The sequence below is a fragment of the Haliotis asinina genome, chromosome 11 (assembly GCF_037392515.1).
Source record: "Haliotis asinina isolate JCU_RB_2024 chromosome 11, JCU_Hal_asi_v2, whole genome shotgun sequence".
Classification (NCBI taxonomy): Eukaryota; Metazoa; Mollusca; class Gastropoda; order Lepetellida; family Haliotidae; genus Haliotis; species Haliotis asinina.
Genome location: NC_090290.1, coordinates 54982146 through 54997591, shown reverse-complemented (window position 1 = coordinate 54997591; position 15446 = coordinate 54982146). Strand labels below are relative to the sequence as shown.

Here is a 15446-nt window from a genome sequence, read left to right as displayed (position 1 = left end):
GTTAAGATGTTGTGCCACTACCACATTCTCTGTCTATGTGGTTAAGTCTTACCCGTATTAAGGAAGGCATGGCTGTCCAAAATTCGTAATTCGGAATCATTTCTGTTCCCTCGGCTTTTCGGACAAACTTCAGGAACATGATTCCAGCTATCAAGTACACCAACAAGGACACAAAAAATCTGTAAAACAAAGGAAAAGAATCTTCTTAATTGCTTTAACCTTGTGGCTTATGAACAATCAATGGCTTCAAGGGTGGAAATAAAGCACTGTCTGATGTCCCAGTTCAGCGTTTTTTTCTATTGGGCACGCAAATTTGTATCTCATTTATCATGTTGCACCAGAGTCCAGCAGACTTTAAGGATCAGGATAAGGATGGATGCTTGTACAGCGCTTAATTCCATACACATCTTCTCGGAAAGCTTGTCAGAGATGCAATGGTGGAACATAAATTGCTAGATAAATAAAAACGTTTTCAGCTGACATCAGAATTGGGTCACTGATGAAGTTTTTATTTCCAATGGAAGAGCGTTCCAGAGTTGTGCCAATACAATTTAGAATGACCGGCATCCAAAGGTTTTCAATTTTGGTGTCATGAACAGGATCTGACTCTTCTGGCTGGATAGTACTTGGTGACATTTCACAAAGGTAGCTTGACTCTGTTCCAGTGACACATTAGTATGTGTCAGGACTTTGAAATGGATTCTCTTCAAAACTGGGAGCCAATGCAGGGACTTAAAACTTTCCAATGTTAATCATGGTGCTTATTTTAAAAATTCAACAAGAAAATCAGCAGGTATAGTGGAAAAATGATCAGTGCAAATGGTTTTATATGTGCCACTTTTCCACCCCTGGGCTATCCCGGCACAGGTTTCTTTGTTTGCTGATAGAACATTCAGCAGAATCATACCCACATAATACGAGTCTGTGAATGGAATGTTCCTGTAATCCTACACTTTTGCAGTGTTTATTTCTTTAATTCTATCTCGGTACTCAAATTTGTATAAGTCCGCATACTACACATACACTCCAGCATAGGAGAGCAGAGTACCAGTACAAATCAGCATACCTGACAAACATTCTCGACCAACATATCAGACCAGGGTACCAGTGTAACCAACAAGTAGCCCAGACCAGCAGACCAATACAACGTAAGTAAACCAATGTAACCAACCAGTGCTCCAGACTGGTACACCAATACCAGCCCAGGGTCCCACTGTAACCATTCATTATTCCAGACTGGCACACCAATACCAAGGTACAGTACTACTGTAACCAATCAGTATTCCAGACTGGCACACCAGTACCAGGCCACAGTAATAGTGTAACCAACCAGTACGCCAGACGGACACACCACAACCTGGCAGGGTACCTGCGTGACCAATCAGTATTCCAGACCAACACACCACTACCTGGCCAGGGTACCTGTGTAACCAACCAGATCCAGCAGCCTGTGAAGTCAGTATGCAATACCTTTCACAAAATTATGAAATGTAAGATGATATACTGGAACAATATGTTATAAGAACAGTACTGATTCTTGTACTTTTAGAGGGTGGTGAGTCCCATCAGAGAACAGAACCCACTCTGTAAAAGTGATGGTGTCAATCACCATCATTACACAGCCAGTGTTATCACCCACTTAGCCACCAAGGCTTCTGCAATAACACAAGTAGGATTGTCTAGGTCACCTACTTTGATTTACATCAAAGAATTACATCATTTAAGAATTCTTTCACATATACGAACGCACATAGTGACATAGGTGTGGCACTGTACTGAGACATACATATTTTCCTCCGACCGCTCGTCAGCCCTGATACATGTATGAAAGATGCCTTTAAGATACATTTACTAAAGTAGTCAGTTTTTGAAAATAAATCTGACCTATGTGCCTATGATGATGGCTGTGGGACTAAATAATCAGCAGAAGAACTTTTCAATAAGGACAGACAATTTCTTTAGAGCAATAGAGGCTGACCATCCGCTTTTATTGTAATAAAGAAGTTGTCTATGCATAAATAATTGTTCATCATCATTCCGGTTTCTAAATGGTATTCAAAGAAGTGAAATGATCAACAGTTCAGACTAGAGACTTAGTTATGAGTCATTGAATCTGGATTCCATGAACTGTTCCTCATGATATCAATCACTGGTGTGTCTGATATATACTCAAATGTTCACAGGCCAGTCCATATTGCAGAAATTCTGCAGTGTCACACAAACTGAAATTTAACCAGCCAGGTCATACTCACATAATTACAAGCACAGATCCTGTACTGAGGCCCCCTGACTGTCCTTGCCCTCCAAAGCACAAGTGTTGTGTGTACAACGTAAAGTGCTGAAAATGACACAGAAGGGGCATTACAACATGCTGCATATTCCATGTTCGTTTCTTCCTTTGAAATACTAAACCCTGGGCAGATAGTAATATAAAGAAGGAGGACACCATAATGGATTGCTCACAGTCACACTACACTTATTCCACTATATATGGAGTGGGTTAAATACCTGAAACTATCCCCAAAGAAGACCTACAACATTAAAGGTACGTTTGTTCATTTTGAAAGTTTATTGGATAATCTTCCTCCGGATTGGAGATGGAAAAACAATGAACACCCTGCCGTGTTTGAACTTAAAATTACTGAAACCATTAATGAGCTTGCTCTGAATGTAAAGGTTGTAGAGTATACTATAACCTGAACGAAATCACTGATAAACCTCATTCTTGGCTAAAATGGAACAATGAGTTTAATACTGTTATGGACCCGTGAAGGTCCCAGGGTAGAATAGGTCTTCAGCAACCCATGCTTGCCATAAAAGGCGACTATGCAAGTTGTAAGAGGCAACTAATGGGATCAGGTGGTCAGGCTCGCTGACTTGGTTGACATCAGTTCCCAATTGCGCATATCAATGCTCATGTTGTTGATCACTGGATTGTCTGGTCCAGACTTGATTATTTACAGACCGCCGCCACATAACTGGAATATTGCTGAGTACGGCATAAAACTAACCTCACTCACACACTTAATATTGTTATGAGCTGTACTTATATACGCAAAGACAGTAAAAGACAGTATCGCTGCATCATACGTTTCCGATCACCATATGTTTTCGATCGGCCATTATGATTCCCATATATAGCACGATAATGCGGGAAAATCCATGAGAAGCATCCTGCATGTCAACAACACGATCCCCGATATTGGTGGGACATAAATATACTCTGAATCAAAGCTTATGCGTCAACAACAGTAAAAATTCAACGAAAGATTTATTTTAACTAGGGAATCGTGAATGCAATATCTACCTCATAATCAAATGCATAAAAATCCTAAATCTTTACTCCAAAGATGCCATTCATGTTTTGCCTGCATGGTTTACATACTACCTTGCAAGATCACGTTACTAGTCATATGACCACGCTGCTAGATTTATTTTCATGGCTCGCCAACGTAAAATTGGAATAGAATTGCAAAATTGATTTTCAAGCAGATACAAGTGTCGCTTAAATTATTTTGGCCCATGAAGGCTATCAACGCAAAAAGGCCAGATACCGGCAGTGTAATTATTAGGCTCTAGATAATTATGATAAGGGGTAGCTGGACGGGGAATCCTATGACTTTCCATCTCATATGGTACACACCATGATAAATGACATGGGAAACCTACTTACGCAGGTGTTTTGTTCCCAGCTACAGTTAAAACTGTTTTAGAGCAAATTAGAGAGGGAAATTCTTTATTATCTCTGCAATCTGAAATGTTTGACTGTATAGTGAGAGTATTTGATACATGGGGCATGTCGTACTATCACAACATTGCTAAAAATATTCAGCCAACGAAAGGATCGAAAACATATGACATCACGTCCGGCAAAACTTTGAGATTGCTTCGATAGAATTGGCGGCTTAACGATAGAAAATGTGTGATATGCATGGTGATATGCATGTAAATATAATAGTTTATGAAATAAACTTCACCTTGTCTGAAGGTAGGCTGAACAATATTAAAAGATTGTATTTATTTTTCGTTCACAAAATGTTTTATCGTTATCCGATCGAAAACCAATTAAGCCAGGATAAATATTAATACTCTTATGAATTGTAAACGTATACACACAAACAAAAATTTGTACTGAAGACAGGAAAATACAGTAAATATTGATACTGTTATGAATTGTAAACGTATATACACAAACAAGAAATTGCACTAAAGACAGTAAATTGTGTGATTGTCAATATATATTTTTGCAAAGAGCAATATACACAAGAAAAGAACTCTTTACATTGAATTTAATGGACAGAAATGTGCTGTTTTTGTGAAGTAGCAAATGGAGCTACTGATCTTTTTTATCACAAATGCAGGGGGCGGCCTCGTGGTTAAAGCGTTCGCACGTCACAACGAAGACCTTACGAAGACCCGGGTTCAATTCCCCACATGAGCACAATGTGAGAAGCCCATTTTCTGGTGTCCCCTGCTTTGATAAAGCAGCGTAAAACTAAACTCACTCATTCACTCACTCACAAATGCATGCACGTCAATAGTTTCTGGAAGCAGGTAGTAGAAATGTTAAAATCTAAATATTTTAGATATTTAAATACTTACCTTACCATAGGTCTGTAGCATATTACCTCAAGCTTCGCTTAGTAGGAGATCTGATGGAGCTGAATTGCTATTCAATCTTGAATGGCTACCTCGCAATCGACGACTGTCAGGATACGAAAGTATCTGATCTCCTCACTGCGCATGCGCGCACACTCCACGAAAAACTTCACAGTCCAAAGAGTCCATAGTGGGGAGGAGCATCCAGCATTGGGAGGTACTGAACGTCCTGTGGTAAGGTAAGTATTTAAATATTCAAAATATTTATATTTTAACAAATTTTTTACTTACCTTACCATAGGTCTCTCTGCATGCTGATCTGCCGAAACGATCTCTCATGAAGGTCACTGGAACCAGAATCAGAGTAGTAGGTCACGTACTAACCACCGGAGGGGTACGGTATCTTATCTCATGTAAGTGCAAGACCCCTATAGACCAAGGTAAGTAAGATCATACCTTGACGGATGAGTGAGTTGCTACGCAACTACTAGTGGTCCAACAGACTGCAGCCCCTCCAAATCTTCCATGGCTAAGTCCCACAAGTAATGGCTTGCAAAAACTGTCGAGGACCGCCAGAAGCACCCAGCCATAATGTCAGGAACAGTACAGTTAATGCATAGGGCCATAGTCGAGACTAACGTCCGAAGCACATTCAGGTTATTAGACGACGGGTGAGCTAGATTCTGTGCGTCTCAAGCCACCAGGATGGTCTGCCTCAACTAAGGCTATTGTGTTCCTGGTGACTTCCCCTTTAGCGGTTGTAGAATAAAGCAGGAACTGTTCCTAGATCCCCAATGAGGAGAGGACTGAGAGACCGAACCTGAGAGCCCGAACTGGACAAAGCAACTGCTCCTCCCAATCCTATGGTCCGATAATGGGCATAAGGGGCAGGATGGTGAATCTGTCTGGTTGACCTGTCAGTTGGTTCTTTGCCAGGAAATCCCAGAGGAGGCCCAAGTGTACAGCACGGTCTGGCCTGTTCAAATTGGATCCTGGTCACATCCAGCGCGTGAATCTCGCTCACTCTCGACACTGTCGCTAATGCCAACAGAAACACCGTTTTCCTAGTTAGATTGTCAAACGATGCCCTATCCAGCGGCTCGTAAGGGCGACCTCTCAGGTGTTCAGGTCCCACGCTGGCAGTCAGAATTTAACCTTTCGTCCTCCAGCTTAAACGCTTTAACATAGTGACTAATTTGGGGATCTCTGAGACCTTCCTATCTCCTCTGGCAGCTAAAGCTGAATTCATTGCTTACAGGTAGGTCCCAATAGTACTGGGTCTGAGCTTCCTTGAACACCGCAAGTAATGTAAACACTCCGCCAGGAATTGGGGTGACGCCAGCAACGGGTCTTGCGACTTCTGGGCACAGAACTTCTCAAAAGTAGTCCACTTGTCATCACAGAGTGATCGAGTGGAAGCTCTGTGTGCCCAGGCAATGACCTTTGCCACTTGAGATGAGCATCTCTTGACCTCAAAGTCCTTTGCAAATGGTCCAGGCGCATAGATGCAATCGCGCCAGGTCTGGTTGCAGTGTCCGACTGTGGGGATGGCGCAGCAACTGATCCCACTCTGGAAGTCAGAGCTGATCTCTTTCTGCGAGGCGGCATAACTCTGGGAACCACGTCCTCACTGGCCACCAGGGCATGACCAAAAGCAGACGGATTCTAGCCATGAGTCTGAGTTTCGCCACAACCGCTGGTACTGGAGACCAGATTGTAGATGTGACATCACCGGTGTAGCAGGTAACTGATCATCGTGAAATCTTGTTCATGATGATGACCTTGCTAACATTTAGGCTTGTCCGCAGCCAGGCTGTTTGGCGAGCACGTGTGTAGATGAGTAATGTGCGCGAAAAAACTTTCGTCACTTAAGCCGATGTAGACAAATTGCATTGTAAGGATCTTCGAGGATGGACCAGCTCCTCCAAAAGATGCCCAGTCTCCCGCCTACCAGCGTAGGAAAAACTGGCACTGTTGGTGGCGGGAGGTTCCAGTCGTGACAGGTAACACCCCCAACGTCTTGAACAGGGGAGGGGGGCATCTCTTGCCTCTGTCGTGCACTCCCATTTTATCACGTAAGGCAGATAAGAAGGCTTCAAATGCTGACAAAGATACCTCTGTGTTCATAAATACAGCATGTTCCTTGAACACCTCAGGAATGGCATTCCCGAAGAAGGCTTATGAGGAGAAAGTTCTAATCAGACACTGTTTAAACACTTCCTGCCATAAACACACATCCAAAAAACCCCATCCTGCGCACGACTGTCATCATTGCCAGCACTGTCCGGACATGTCCTAACAGGTCATGTAACACATTGCCTTGCCATAGGAATAGTGACAACAGATGTTCCAATTGGAACTCGATAAGTTACGTTAAGTCTACAGACAGCACCGACAAAAAACTGGATGAACTACTCCATGGACTTCTGGATCAAGACCTGACGCCTAATCGTCCTGTTCTCATCCTATCACTAGCCGCAGTCACAGCGCCCCATGGCGCTCCAAATGCTAGTGCGCCCAAACCTGGCGCTGACTTCTCTAAGCTAGGAGTGACAGTAGCTTGGGATGGGCCGGCAAACGGATGCGCTGCTCCTTCTGTGTCGTCCCTGTAACGTCCGGGATTACCAGGGGAGCCCAAATCGAAGGTGCAGCCTGTTTTAGAGATGCGCCTGGTGTCACTAATGTAGCGCGAGGTCTCGCTAAATCCACCCGACTTCCCAGCTGGGTGGTAAGGGTCAGCGTCGGTATAGGCATAGGTGTCGGCAGAGGCGTCGGCAGAGGCATAGACGTCGGTACAGGCATAGGCATTGGTACAGGCATAGGCATAGGCATAGGTATAGGCATAGGCATCAGCGCAGGCATAAGCATAGGCGTCAGCGCAGGTATAGGCATCGACGTAAGAATAGGCATAGGCGTTGGTATTGGTATGATTCTGGTTCAGTGATGCCTCCACTTGAGCAGCAGTGTCTGACGCTGCTCCAGGTATCTCCAATGTAGACTGAATCTCCGGAGTACACCTCGAACCAGACGAGGAAGCAGGAGATCTGTGACTTCCTCCTCCTCACTGATGCCAAGTATGCCTAGAATTCTGGAATAGACAGACTCGAGCACACTGCATAATGCTGCAGTAGGGAGCAGTCCGAGCAGTACGGGTACGGGACCTTGCCAGCCTTCAAGCCTTTTGAAAGCTCACAAAAGAGATGTGTCATGCACAACAACTGTAACAAATCGAGATAACCGTGTGATAATAAGGGTAGAAGAAAAACACCCCTTACCACGTAATGGAATGTTCCACTCTCCGTGCAACAGCATGCTTGCAATAGACAAGTAAAATAGGTGCCACTTGAAAAAGAGCAGCGAAATATACACTAAATATCGCGCTAAGTAATATAAAACTTAGATACCGCGGACAAAAATATCAGTAGACGCAGTGCATTAACAAATGAAACCGAACTGGTAACAAATTACGGAGGCAACAACGAAATAGGAGACATGCTAACGTGCCTCGTATGAGGTAGCCGACAAGTGAACAATAACGTAAATATACGTTAGAAATCGACACAAACATTGAAAAATATACATACCACGCACAAAACCCCTGAAAGGAATTAGTGTAAAAAGTAGAAAGATGAAACTTTATTAGTTCTGAAAAACAAAAGTAGAGCAACTCAAACACGTCTAGATCAGACGACACTTGAAGTAAAAGTGAAGTTTTTCGTGGAATCAGCGCGCATGCGCAGTGGGGAGATCCAGATACTTCCGTATTCTGACAGTCGTGGATTGTGAGGTAGCCATTCAAGATTGAATAGCAATTGAACTCTGTCAGATCTCCTACTAAGTGAAGCTTGAGGTAATTTGCTATAGACCTATGGTAAGGTAAATAAAAAACTGTATTAACAGAAGATGAACCAGAACATGTGAACTACCAAAGTAAGTTGTCATTTCCGGACTACCAGATGCTTTCGATTACAGAATCACTTGATTCTGATTGGAATATCAAACAGCTAGTCTAACAAAAAAAAATTCCCAGAGAATTATAGTTTCAGATCAATAACATATAAATTGTCTACACATAATTAACATACTTGTACACACAATATCAGCATACGAACATGTGAGAGAAACAAAGCAAACATTAGGGTAAGCACACTAACCTGGTGTTTGTACCATCACATATAATTCTATCATACTGTGTTGTGCTTATGAAGGGAGGCAGCTCTGTAATAACTTGGAAGACTGGGTCAAGCATGGCTCCATTAAATACTAGGACTAAACAACATCAAAGCAAAGACCATCTGCTAGACTCTTGTGATGTATACTTACATAATTAACTTTTGGATTTTCTTCGTTAAAGACCAGTTCATCAGTATTTGCCTTGCACAATAACCTGATTTTTGAATGTCTGGAAACACAAGAATACAGACACATTACAAACTAGTACGGTATGCAAAGGAAATTCTCCAGTACCTGAGTTCTATAGTTAATCTGTAATGAAAGGTTATGAAATTGTTCCCATTGTAGGTTGTCTTTGTTAACACTTTTTTCGTAGTATAATTGAACAAACACATAATATTCAAACAGCTTGTTTTAACAGAACATACTGGATACCAGAAGTAAAGAGAATACTGAAAACAATTAGGGAGGTGTTGGGAGCTGGTTGAAATATCCCATTGTCATTGCCAATGAACAATCACAGAAAAAATTGATTATTGGCATCATTTTTCAGATTTTCCTATCCAGGTTGTTATTGCAGATACGTATAAAATGATGCAACTTGATACTTTAACGTGATGACTAACATATCATGAACTTCCTGGAGTCTTAAAGAAATATTCACTCATGACTTTTTAGTTAGTAAAGTAAAATTTCTAAGAAATAAACACGTTTTCAGGCCCTAACAACTTCGAAAATATGTTCCATCATTTAGTGACTCAAACACTAAGACAGCTGTTGCAAAATGGTTTGTTTTCAACTATGAGAAAATGTGATCGTTTGGCCACTGCGACCTATCTTCGATTATTAATATACAAGTTACAACTTGTTAATCTGAAACAGATTCAGGAACAGACTGACAGACTCCAAATATACAAATGTCATTATGACCACTTTTGTAATGCCATGTGTTACGCTAGTAATACTCATTAACGGACCAGTGTGCACAATTCAGTACCAATCTCTCCAATATTGTATTTTCTAAGGCACGATCATGAGGGTTTGAGGGGAACCTCACCTGATGTTTCATAAAGGTGTGTGCTTGTGCGAGTGCATTTGTATGTGTGTGAGTGTATGTTAAAATGTCCCACCTGATGAGCGAACCATCAGTGTGTTGATAGGTCAGGAGCAAGGTGCCAAGCTCAGGGTCACCACTGAAGGTGGCGGTATTGTCATCCCCATTGATATAGTAAACTCCGGCTTGTTCTTGAATGACCTGTGTCAAAACAGAAAAAGTATTAAGACAGGTCACTTAACAGTGCTAGGGTCGAGGACAATAGTCAACTCAAGGTTGCTGTTCTGTCATCCACATTGAGACAATAGACATCCATCTTGTAATGGCATAACCAGAGTCATGTAGGCAAAAAAATATAACACTAGCTTAGTACAAAATGAATTCCTGTTGTTCAAATTTTAATATTCGTTTGATAACATCAGTAACAGGATTTCTGTTAAATACACATTTAAATTCTAAATACTTTATCCATTTGTAATAGGTGAAGTGAAATCGGGATTAAGGTCAAGCTTAAGATCACAGCACATATGTACTATAATGTAGTTTTTGTTGGTTGTTTAACGCCGACTTCGCAATATTGCTAACAATCTTGTTTATATTACAATGGTATTTCCATGATTGGAAACACCAGTCATATTACAAAACTACTTGAAAATACTGATTTGTTTGCTTTACAAAATCATGTAAGTTTCAGACGAACAGGGGACCAAACTGTGCAGAATTGCAAGCCTGACTCTGAGAAGTCAGAACATAGGTTTGAAGCTTAATACAATAGGGGGGTGATGTGCTACATTCCAATATCAATTTTTCAAAATCAGACTCATGGTGACGAAAAAAATTATGGACTACAGCCCGTTCATCTCCCCTGACTGCCATCTTTGATGATACTTATGCTGTTTCAGGATGCTATGGTTGCCGTTTCTGGATGCTGTGACTGCCATTTTGTGCGCTCAGCGACCGTTCTCAGCTGCTGTTATAACCGATACGCAAGTTTTGTTTCCATTCCAAACAATTAGTTTTCCATTACAGGCGGTTTGTTTTGTTTTTAGAAGATATTGTGGCAGTTTCTGGTGATTTTTGTTCTGTTTTGGTGCATATGAGTTCTGTTTTGGTGTATAAGAGTTCAGTTTTGATGATTCCTTCACCGTTTGTATGGTAGGCCTGAGTATATTCCTTTTTGAGAGACCATCTAACACAGAAAGTTAGTATGAAGCTCATTTGATTGAAGAACCAGAGGAAGACATCTTTGACTGTCTGAGCAACAGTGGTACACACTGGAGAGTTAGATTAGGGCAAACTTCATTGATGAGGAAATTCTAAATTCACGTGATGCAATGTTTCCATAAAGATTTATGTGCCTCCGTAAATATCTAACCAGAGGAAGAGTTAAGAAGCTGATCACTGTTGAACGAATCATCAATAGTGTTAATTTTCATGTTTGTTCTCAAACATTAGTTTCATACATTTCCCTTACAGGTTGTGACCTAGTGCATTTCAGGCCATCAAAACTCTTAGAGGTAAGGAAACAGAATTGCTTTTTCAGAAAGCGGCATTTTGAAAATAGCATTAATTAGTGTAAATTTCTAAACAAAAACTAGAGCAACAAGATTCTGCAGCTCACCTGACTTTGGTTATTTTTAACGTAGCATGCACATACATTTGTTGGGAAAGGAGTCGTAACTGTTATGATGTTACTTGTGGTGTGACAATTTATCAACATTCATTGAAGCACCAATCCATGGGCTGCTGATAAAGTGAATCGATACAAAATTTTACGCTGTCATGTATCCCGATATGATACTTCAAATGGACCATGATACATCAATGTTTAACTTGGAATACTGCTGAATCGTGGTATCTATCTAGAAATAAAACATACTCGTGTTTGATGAAATATATGTCGACTTAGATTCACTTCAGAAGTAACGGTTTACTCCTCAGAAACACCAGTGTCAAGAACTGTTTCAGACTAAGCACTCACGTGTATGTAACATTCGCTAAGTAAGCAATTATTTATATTGTTTCAAAATGAACATTGTACTAGTTGAATTTGATGAATTAGACAGAAACTTGGTTTGCTTTTATCTCATAGTGTTCTAGTGTTGCTGTTAGAATTAAATATTCTAGTATCACCACCCTTACAACAGGATTCACATCGTATCGCAGCTTAAATGCATAACACTTTGACAATATGTCATTGTGATTCATGTGACTAAAATCTTAGTATTGTGATGTATCATATTTGTCGTATGCCAGTACCAGGAATAAATATTTATGGTTATGTGGTTGAGAGCAAACCATGCAGCCTTGAACAAACATGTATGACACAGAGTTTTACATGATGCACAATGTACATCCACAACACACATACGCAGAGAGTGGACTTCTAGAAAATCCAAAATACTGCATCCCAAGAGACACATGAAAGCATGTAAAGTAGTTATCTGTGTCTGTAAGTTCACTCATCAGTGTTGACTTCTGTCCACATGACCACAAATTATCTGACTACACACTACACTATTTTAATCCTTTACAGGACCTTCATGTTATCTGAAAGGACTCATAAAATTTATTCATTGGAGCCTACTAGATAAATAAGTCTAGGCAAAACTCTGAAGAAAGCAAAGGTCAGAGTTAATTTCCCTGGGCCCTCCCTTATTAGTCACAAGAAAGTGTCCTTATCTTATGAAGGTTGGGTTAGGAGAAAGAGGTGGGGGGAGGGGAAAGAGAGAGAGGGAGGGATTATCAGTGTGCATGTTGCATGTGTGTTTTGGAAGCACAGATTCAGATCTACTTAATTTTAGAAAGTAACTTAAAACAGCAACACATTAAAAACAAGCAATAAATTTTTAAATAGGATTGTAATGAAAATTTCACACACGAAAGATTTGGATAAGATATTTATAATTTTATATCTGCATGTACTCGTATAAAACTTACCGCGAACTAAGACCATGTAGTATCCATACTTACGTCAACACAATTGATGAGGTCCCAGAAATCATCAAACTGTAAACTTCATTCCCATTCAGTTAAATACCAGGGTAACATTTGTTTTCAATAACTAAAACACTGAAACTCTGGAAGGCACATCTGTATACACTAAACATGATAAAGCTTTATCTCTCATTCATAGAGCTGGGACGCTTCACTGTAATACATTTTAGTTTCATACAGCTATTGTATTGGCGAATGGTGTATCAATACAAAATGATACACAAAATTTTCCAAAACAATATTATCTTAAGCATGTTAAAGTACTTATTTAGAGAAAAATATGCAAGAATGACAGGATTACTTGCCTGCTTACAACAGTAGTGCATAATGGTATACACAAATACCTTGAAATACATCATTTTAAATCTTAATACTGTGTCAGTCCTTCAAGGTGTACACATGATGATACGCATCATATCGCAGGTAAAATCTTGCGATATAATAAAAAAAATAATATATTGTGACAGTGTGTATTGTCCCAGCCCTACTGTTTCCGTATCAAACATAAACATGACAAAGGCAAAACAAAAACTTGCAGCCAACTTACCACACCAGATACGGTTCCTTCTGTGAAATCTTTGCATGGATTGTAGAAGTACTTGTCATTGCTTTTACCAAGTGCTGTGAACCTGAAAAGTTGTTGTCAGCCATCAAATCTAAGGCCTTTACAAAGGCTTTCAACATTTGTTTAATACCCAATCAATGATTTAAAAAAGATCACATATAGTCTTGGAGGTGCAAATGCATAAATCACTTATCGACATCATTATAAATGAAACCCCGTCATTAAAACTGCTCATCTTTAATTACCTTAAATCGACTTTTCTGACAACAGTACACAATTCACAGCCACAAACAAAATTTCAACCAATCAGAGCGGCGCATCTCCGTGACGTAATAGTAGGTATAGATATGAGGGTCTATGCAGAATTCATCTACATTTCAGGGGATAAACTGTTTCGCTTACAGGTTTGTACAAACCTGAAATAGCAACAGCTGTGGTGAAAAATGAATGCCATATGTTCTCACAGTCTACTATCATTTAGTTTTGTCTCCTGTTTTTCTGAGTTACAACCCTTGTTTTGACAGACAATTCTGTCAAAATCGCTTGGTGTCAATAGGTTTTAATACGTTAGGTGGTATAAACCTACACCTTAACTGTCATCATTCACTTGATGCTCAGTTATTGAATTTATTACAGCTTTTATTAGTGGTGACGTCACTTAGACTACCCGACAAAGGTCCCCATTTGGCATTTCTTGTGTCTGGATTGATCAAAGGATTAACCGTTAACATGATGATTGATTAATTACTTTTATGCAGATTTGTCAATGGGGATTTGTCAAAAGGTAGTGTTTATGTATGTACATTTACCAATCTGTACTGAATACTCTCTGTTGTGTCTGTGGCTACGTAAAAACAACACCCTTCTTTCAAAGGATTAACCGCCAATACACTGATTGATTGCTCATTATCGGAGAACTAAATTACTTTTTTTAAAAGAATGACACACATTGGGCAATTAGTTGAGAAAAACCTGAAATGATACATCACGTCTTCGTATATTAGACTGTTGAGACACATCACCTGGGAAATCTGCGGATGAAGTATATATCACTCAATTTTGTGGATATAGATGGATATATTCCTTGAACAAGGTAACAGTCTGCACCTTTAAATTTAATATTGTAATTTTAATGTTTGCATTTTGTTTTTATAAAGTTGTTGTAGCTTTCAACAGAATCATTGTTTTCGTCGTTAAGTGTAATGATACAGACGACATACACTAGGGCGTGCATGCAAATTATGATTCATACAGGCAAACTATAAAATGTCTAGACAATACATTCCTGTTATACATTCGCACATTGTTTCTTTTTATTAAGTTTCAAAATGCACACAAGTATGAATATAAAGTAATTAGGATTATGAGACCGAATATAAAGACGTATATTGACAAGTGTCTACATACTGGTGAGTGAACATTACAAACCAAGTAAATTGAGCAAGCGCAGTATTTTCACTTCGACCCCCACCTTGCTTATGTTATGTTACAGGTTGTGTCATGCAAAATCCTTTTGGTCATGATTCAAATACATATTTAACTACTAGTAGAAAGTAATTTTGATTTTCTACCTTGATGTTGCAATATTAATGTCACTTCAACCCCCACTTGCTTCCGTGGAAGATACTTTGTTACAAGTTGTCATGCAAAATCCTTTTGGCTATGATTCAAATACATATTTAACTACTCGTAAAAAGTAGTTTTGATTTTTTTAACTTGATGAAAACAAACCATAATCTCAATAATTCTAACAGACTTCACGATTTTCAAAAATGACGGCGCCTTTTCTGAGGATGAATGCTATTTGTTTTCAGCAACTTACAAAATCAAAATTACTTTTCACTGGTAGTAGATATGTATTTTATTGATGGTCATTAGGATTTTACATGAAATTGCTCATAACATAAAAATTTCACTCTTGGAAGCAAGGCGGGGGTCAATAATATATTGAGTTTATTCATTTTTTAAGGAACTGTAAAACACATCTGACCCACAAGTAGTTGAATACACACAAGTTTGGTCAAATGTGGGACCACCAAAGGGAAATAACTCTCATCT

At 39.7% G+C, this 15446-nt stretch overlaps 1 protein-coding gene across 1 annotated transcript in view; it reads right to left on the bottom strand.

Annotated features, from left to right (window-relative positions):
• Positions 1-15446, bottom strand: part of LOC137256107 (cation-dependent mannose-6-phosphate receptor-like) — a 30383-nt gene that overhangs the window by 5452 nt on the left and 9485 nt on the right. Inside the window, exons 2-6 of the mRNA XM_067793805.1 lie at positions 13371-13452; positions 9903-10027; positions 8923-9001; positions 2253-2338; positions 53-179 (exon numbers count right to left, since the gene is read on the bottom strand). Coding sequence (XP_067649906.1) covers positions 53-179; positions 2253-2338; positions 8923-9001; positions 9903-10027; positions 13371-13452 — 499 coding nt within the window. The remainder of the gene's footprint in view (positions 1-52; positions 180-2252; positions 2339-8922; positions 9002-9902; positions 10028-13370; positions 13453-15446) is intronic.